We start from the raw sequence: 7977 nt of genomic DNA, 5'->3' as shown, positions 1-7977 counted from the left end.
ATTAAGCCACGGAACCAGTTTTAAAATCGTCAAAAATGTACATGGGACAATTATGCATAGAATAGCAGTTGAGGGACATAAGCTCGAGAAAAAAATTTTTTCGTGAATCGATTATCCCAGGTAATGTTTTTCCTAGGTCTTCAGATAATTGAGCCTGGACTGTAAAATCGATTGTGTTACTACATCATAGCACAGAGTACAAATGTATATCATTGAACAAACAGCATTGAAAAAAATTAAACCAAAATACGTTGAAAAGAGCTAGGGTGTGCACCATCCGCCTAAAAACCGCCACTTCCAAAATCATGATGGCCTACAGTAGCAAAACATTGGACCATCTAATCACTGCATAAAACATTCCGTACGAACGACATCAGACCAATGCCTGACTGTCCTTCATCGGAGGGTTGTAATTTTACGCGCCAAAGAAGGTAAATAAAACGAAATCGGACATAACATGTGTAAAGGGACTATTCTAAGTTGTCACTTGAAAAATCATTTTTGAGTTAATTTTATGTTATGTTTTCGTTAATGTTAATGCCTTTTGCATTATTTTTAGTCAACTGGAATAATACAGAAGTGAATTTTATATTCAAACGCGGTTAACATTTCGTCGCCATCGTGCTAACTTGTCGTACGTGCATTTTGGGCCAAATTGAGTTAAGAACGCCATTTTGTGCAGCTCACAATGCCTCACCTTTTGACCTTCACAGATCCCCAAAATTCGATTTCAATCCTGAGATATTCAACAAAAACCGAAAAAACTCCGTGCACTTTACATATGAAAGTAGTTTCAATCTTGTCGTGCTATCTTGTCACTTCATGAAAATTGATGTAAGTGCGACAAAAGGCCAAAGGGATTTCAGGCCAGGAAAGTCAGGATGCGTTTGTCGCACGTACAAGCTAGACTACCGTAAACATTTGTAATTATAACTTGGGACTCCAGCAACCAACTTCAACCAAACTTTGGGACAATGCACAGAATGGTGAGCCAAACAAAACGTGATGGTTATTGTTTACATTGCGTGCTCTCGTTTTTGAATATTCAAGGTCAAACATTATCGTCGATTTATTTTCTTTCCAAATTATTGAGCCTTATTCATTGTTAAGTCAAGAATTCTCAGCCGCGACGGTGGCGCCGCCAGCGTATCTTGCACACTCTAATTTCTTTGATGCAAGATTGTATGCAACGCATTTTTTTAGTGCAACAGTGTTTACACACAAGTTAGAGCCTAGATGTACATCTGTTCTCTGTGATCATAGTGGCTTATTCTGCCCTGTATCTTAAATAGATGATTAATAAAAAATAATCAACATGATCTAATGATTTAGAAATTGTGAAAACATTAAAGTTTGAATAGTAAAGCTTTTTATTAAATTATTCCTAAAACAAAATTAATTCTTATATAGTCTTAACCAAATTTCTTTTTTTTTTTTGTCGTTCCAGCCCTGGTGATAGTGTACGACTACCACCCCGGTTCCCAGACGATACTCTCCAAGTTCTTCATCCCCGCGGCAGAATCCACGAACGGCTATTCCGATCCATTCGCCGGAGAAGCGAGACCCTTCAGGTAATGCGTCCCCTCCCCTGATTTAAACAGATTTTCTAACCATTTGAACCCTGCAATATAGTCACAAAAGTTCCCTACACCGAACCGCCGCCAGTGCGCTGCTGCCGGAGAACGAAATCTGGTCAATTATCATCCAGCTGACGGCCGGTCTGCGGTCGATCCACCAGGCCGGTCTGGCCTGTCGGTTAGTACTCACACCATATTTGTTTCTTGAGTTGAAGTTAATTTTTCAACTGCTCTCTTGTAGGACACTGGACCCGACGAAGATCATCATAACTGGCAAGCGGATACGGTTCAGCTGTACGGCCATTTCCGACATTGCCACGTTTGACCCGAACCAACCGAACCCACTTTCCGTGGTGAACCACCACCAGCAGGTCTGCACACTTCGCTTTTACTTGCGCGTTTAGGAATTAACCACTTCGCTTTCTCAACAGGACGATCTGACGGCACTGGGCAAGCTGATTCTGGCGTTGGCCTGCCGAAGCCTTCAGTCCGTGCAACGAGATCAGATCCAGAACAGTATTGAGCTGATATCGCGCCACTATTCGTCGGACTTGCGGAACATTATCCTGTGCGTTTGATTTGACCTCCTAAATCAAGAAACAACCATCCTAAACCCCAAAAAATTGACTTCGCAGGTACCTGCTGTCCAACAGCAACCGCCGCTCGGTGACGGAGATTATGCCGATGATCGGGGCCCGCTTCTACGTGCAGCTCGACGCCCTGCAAGCCCAATGTGATATCCAGGAGGACGAGCTGGCGAAGGAGATGGAGTGCGGCCGGCTGTACCGGTTGCTGGTGAAGCTCGGCACCGTCAACGAGCGACCGGAGTGAGTACACCGTGGTTTGCTTATGACTTTTTTTATTTTCAAAATGGTTTTACAAATTTTATTTATTAGGACTCTATATGGGTAATTCTCCGCCAACTCACACAGCAGTTGCCCTGACCCCTCTTCGATTTGCGTGAAACTTTGTCCTAAGGGGTAACTTTTGTCCCTGATCACGAATCCGAGGTCCGTTTTTTGATATCTCGTGACGGAGGTGCGGTACGACCCCTTCAATTTTTGAACATGCGAAAAAAGAGGTATTTTTCAATAATTTGCAGCCTGAAACGGTGATGAGATAGAAATTTGGTGTCAAAGGAACTTTTATGTAAAATTAGACGCCCGATTTGATGGCGTACTCACAATTCCGAAAAAAACGTTTTTTTCATCGAAAAAAACACTAAAAAAGTTTCAAAAATTCTCCCATTTTCCGTTACTCGACTGTAAATTTTTTTGGAAAATGTCATTTTATGGGAAAGTTTAATGTTCTTTTCGAATCTACATTGACTCAGAAGGGTCATTTTTTCATTTAGAACAAAATTTTTCATTTTAAAATTTCGTGTTTTTTCTAACTTTGCAGGGTTATTTTTTAGAGTGTAACTGTTCAAAAGTAATATATGTATATTGTTCAAAAGTAATATATTTTTTTATTGCTTTCCATAAACCACGTGGATACTTTTTTGGACTAAAATGGATGCTGAAAAGTTGAACTTTTCAGCACTTGTTTCAAAAAGTAAAACTTTTCAACATTATTTACAAACATGGACATTTCACTTACAATTCCATCCAAAGAGTGTTTTTCGGAATTGCAAAAAATGTTGTATGGAACTCATTGCAAAACATGTTTTTTCAGCACTCGTCGTATTTATTCAACTCGATGAACCTCGTTGGATAAATGTACGACTCGTGCTGAAAAAATCTTCTTTTTGCAACTTGTTGCTTAAACTACTAACTTGTTGTATAAACTGTTGCATAAACTACTATAACTACTTCTACATATTTTCAGATTTTTGGTTTCCAAATAGAGGTGGGCAAAACCACTCTTTTTCACAATTTTGTCTATTTTAGGGAATAGTGAGTTATTTATGTTTGTTTTCATTAGACTTTAATGCATTATTTAATTTGCATTTTTATTTATAAAAAAAAACGAAACACGAGAAGATTCGCTTGAGAACCATAGGTCTAAACGTTCAAATAATTGGATGGGGAGCACCTAAACTTAAATCTGGGATTTTGAAGAAAATGTCTATCAATTTTACGAAATTACGTTCATGTATGCTAAAATTAAACAATTTCTTGTATTTTATTTCGAGAAAATATTCAGCAAACTTTTGTCTACATTCTGATTTAATCAAAAAAGTCTATAAATGCAAAAGTTTTATCGAGCAAAATGTACACCGTGTACACAATTCTGACAAATTTGACTTTAATTTATAAGCATTGAAAAATTTTAAACTGCATTTTTGTTTCTCAAAAACAAGTTTAATGATACAATTTGTTGGAAATGCATTTAATAATACTTATAAACTTAAAAATATACTAAGGCTTAAATATTATTCCATCTTGAAATGGTTCTACCAAAATACCGGAGTTTCAAAAGGAATCGTGGCTCTTTTCTCGTGAGTCATGGTTCGTTCACTCTTTTAGTGAACCGGCTCCCTGAGCGGCTCGCTCTTTTTGCCCACCTCTAGTTCCAAAATTCAAAAAGTAAAATTTCTCAAAGAGCCTAATTTGCTGAAAATTTATATATATAAAAAATTTCGACGGTTTTGTTCGAACGCGAATCAGTTCAATACGGAGCGTTGGATCGAGGTGCTTTTTGTTGCGTTGGGTTCGTATAAGCCCAAAGAAGGTTCTTAAGTTACGTAAAATCATGTTTTGATCACAGGAGGCTGAATAAGCAAAAATCAAAAACGTCAACAAACGAAAAAAAAAGACAAGACGAAGTTTGTCAGGTTAGGCTTGTTTTTAAATAAAAGTTATAACAAACATGCTACACTAGGGTGTAATATGGTTGTATGAAAAAAAAACAAAGTTGTCCAAATTCAGTGAGCACATCACTTTTTCAGTTCCTTTTGGGGTCCTAAACAACTCCCCAAAGTTTGGGAACGATTGGTATAGTCCTCACTTTGCGCAAAGCGATTTAATTTTCTATGAAAATTTGTATGAGAGAAACCATTTTTTGGTTTTTATAAAATTCACGTTTCACACTATATTAAAACCGGATTCATAATCGGTTGCTCTGAAAGTTGCTCTACAACTTTCCCGAAGAGAGTCCTAAAAGATACAGCGACCTCAAAACTGGTCTAAAACGTGTTTTTGCTCTAAAATCACGTTTTAGACCAGTTTTGAACACGCTGTATGTTTTTTAGGGACAAACTAGCAACGTACTCTCTTAGGTAAAGTTGTAGAGCACCTTCCAGAGCATCCAAATATGAATCTGGTTTTAATACAGCGTGAAACGTGAATTTTATAAAAATCGAAATCCAAAAAAATGTTTTCCCATACAAATTCCCAAAGAAAATTAAATCGTTTTGCGCAAAGTAAGGACTATGCCAGGGTAATAACCTTTGGCCCTGTGGGCCAGATCTGATTTTTCTGAAGCAGTGGCGGGCCGTACCTAATGTTTGATAAAAGTTGAAAATGCATAAAAATCATAACATTATATTCATCAGATCATTTAAAAATAATCAAATAAAAAACTAGCATTGCAAATAAGATTCATTTATCTGGATTATAAGAAAGAAAAACAAAGATACCTTTTAAAATTAAAATTAAATAATAAATAGAATTTATTTAAACGAAATTTGGATCGAATCTTCTTCACCAAAAAACACTTTTTGCTTTATTGTGCATTTTTTGCAAAAATCTTACAAAATATTATAAAATGATTTGAAACACACACAAAATTAAAAAAATTCATAAAATTTTTGCTGTTTTTTCAATAATTCAAAAATATTTGCAGCGAACTCCGTTATCTGTATAAATAATTTGCTTTTTAAGCTTATTCTTGACAAAATCTATTACTTAAAGGTTTTATAAAAACTACATCATTTTTTCTTACTCATTTAAAAAAACAATTTGAATAAAATAGCTCAGGTCAGAAAAACTAAAATTTAAAGTAAGCACATTCAAAATTGTAATAAATTCAATATTAGAATTATTCTGTACAACAATCAAGTTTGTTATCGTACATTTAATAATTTAAAGAAATTGATAATTATACTTTCTTTTCCTAGTTTTCAATTTAATTATTGATTTTGAAAACATCAATATAGAAATGATAAAAACTAAATTCAAACAAAAAAAATGTTTTTTTTGTAGCCTAAAGGGCCATTGATAGAGATATTTTGAAATGCAGTCGCGGGCCGGATGAAATGGCTTCACATGCCGGATCCGGCCCGCGGGCCGTACGTTGGGGAGGCCTGGACTATACCAATTGTTCCCAAACTTTGGGGAGTTGTTAAGGACCCCAAAAGAAACTGAAAAAAGTGCTGTGCTGGAAAATTGATTATGATTTTACACCCTAATGCCACACAAATCTGGGGTAATTTTCCAAAAGGAAGTAACAAAATTATTTCCGGAAAAAAATATTGCTTCTTTTCCTCGAAAAAAAATGAAGAATAGCAATACAATATACAACAATATAATCGTTAGAAATGAGCCTAAAAATACTAATTAACTTAAATTTGAAAAGCATTGAAGCGATTTGGAGCATGGAGCTATTTTTTTAAATTCCCTCTTCCCCGCCGCAGGCTCAACCTCGACGTCACGTGGTCGGAAACGGGCGACCGCTACATGCTGAAGCTGTTCCGCGACTACCTCTTCCACACCGTCACCGAGGACGGGCGCCCCTGGCTGAACCAGTCCCACATCGTGCAGTGTCTGAACAAGCTGGACGCGGGCACGCTGGAAAAGGTGGGAGTATATCTGTTCTATACTTTTGATAACTTAAACTAAAAGCTTATTTCTCCTTGTTACAGGTCCAGCTGATGTCACGTGACGAACAATCAGTATTAGTCGTAACTTATGCTGAACTAAAGCACTGCACAGTGGGGCCAAACCCGCTGCTAATCCCATGAAATTGATTACGAGAAAGGCCGCAGGTTTTTAGATCCCAAAAATAGTGATCTTTATGTAAAAACCTGATGAATCGAATGGCGATGACCCCATCCACCGGAGACTACGGGAACAGGTCCATTTTGCCCCTTTTCCCCTAAAAATCAATTTTCTTATACTATTTGATCTGTACAGAAAAAGGCCGCAGGTTTTTTGACCTCAAAAATAGTGTTCTATACGTAAAAAAGCCTGATGAATCGAATGGCGATGACCCCATCCACCGGAGACCACGGGAACAGGTCCATTTTGCCCCTTTTCCCCTAAAAATCAATTTTCTTATACTATTTGATCTGTACAGAAAAAGGCCGCAGGTTTTTTGACCTCAAAAATAGTGTTCTATACGTAAAAAAGCCTGATGAATCGAATGGTGATGACCCCATCCACCGGAGACCACGGGAACAGGTCCATTTTGCCCCTTTTCCCTAAAATCAATTTTCTTATACTATTTGATCTGTACAGAAAAGGCCGCAGGTTTTTTGACCTCAAAAATAGTGTTCTATACGTAAAAGCCTGATGAATCGAATGGTGATGACCCCATCAACCGGAGACCACGGGAACAGGTCCATTTTGCCCCTTTTCCCCTAAAAATCAATTTTCTTATACTATTTGATCTGTACAGGAAAAGGCCGCAGGTTTTTTGACCTCAAACATAGTTTTCTATACGTAAAAAAGCCTGATGAATCGAATGGTGATGACCCCATCCACCGGAGACCACGGGAACAGGTCCATTTTGCCCCTTTTCCCTAAAAATCAATTTTCTTATACTATTTGATCTGTACAGAAAAAGGCCGCAGGTTTTGACCTCAAAATAGTGTTCTATACGTAAAAAAGCCTGATGAATCGAATGGTGATGACCCCATCAACCGGAGACCACGGGAACAGGTCCATTTTGCCCCTTTTCCCCTAAAAATCAATTTTCTTATACTATTTGATCTGTACAGGAAAAGGCCGCAGGTTTTTTGACCTCAAACATAGTTTTCTATACGTAAAAAAGCCTGATGAATCGAATGGTGATGACCCCATCCACCGGAGACCACGGGAACAGGTCCATTTTGCCCCTTTTCCCCTAAAATCAATTTTCTTATACTATTTGATCTGCAGGTTTTTGACCTCAAAATAGTGTTCTATACGTAAAAAGCCTGATGAATCGAATGGTGATGACCCCATCCACCGGAGACCACGGTAACAGGTCCATTTTGCCCCTTTTCCCCTAAAATCAATTTTCTTATACTATTTGATCTGTACAGAAAAAGCCGCAGGTTTTGACCTCAAAATAGTGTTCTATACGTAAAGCCTGATGAATCGAATGGTGATGACCCCATCAACCGGAGACCAGGGAACAGGTTTTTCCTTAAAATCAATTTTCTTATACTATTTGATCTGTACAGAAAAGGCCGCAGGTTTTGACCTCAAACATGTTTTCTATACGTAAAAGCCTGATGAATCGAATGATGACCCCA

General features: G+C 37.7%; 1 protein-coding gene across 1 annotated transcript; it reads left to right on the top strand.

Moving 5' to 3' along the window:
• The first annotated feature begins 381 nt into the window (after positions 1 to 381).
• LOC119769237 (PAN2-PAN3 deadenylation complex subunit PAN3-like) lies at positions 382 to 6480 on the top strand. Its single transcript, XM_038261171.1, has 8 exons — positions 382 to 409; positions 1448 to 1571; positions 1633 to 1755; positions 1819 to 1948; positions 2009 to 2145; positions 2213 to 2404; positions 6154 to 6316; positions 6382 to 6480. The coding sequence occupies exons 1-8, from the start codon at positions 382 to 384 to the stop codon at positions 6478 to 6480; spliced, it is 996 nt and encodes a 331-aa protein (XP_038117099.1).
• The last annotated feature ends 1497 nt before the right edge of the window (positions 6481 to 7977 follow it).

Source organism: Culex quinquefasciatus, chromosome 3, assembly GCF_015732765.1.
Source record: "Culex quinquefasciatus strain JHB chromosome 3, VPISU_Cqui_1.0_pri_paternal, whole genome shotgun sequence".
Taxonomy (NCBI): domain Eukaryota; kingdom Metazoa; phylum Arthropoda; class Insecta; order Diptera; family Culicidae; genus Culex; species Culex quinquefasciatus.
The sequence above is the reverse complement of the archived record's forward strand: the minus strand, read 5'-3'. Positions and strand labels throughout refer to the sequence as shown.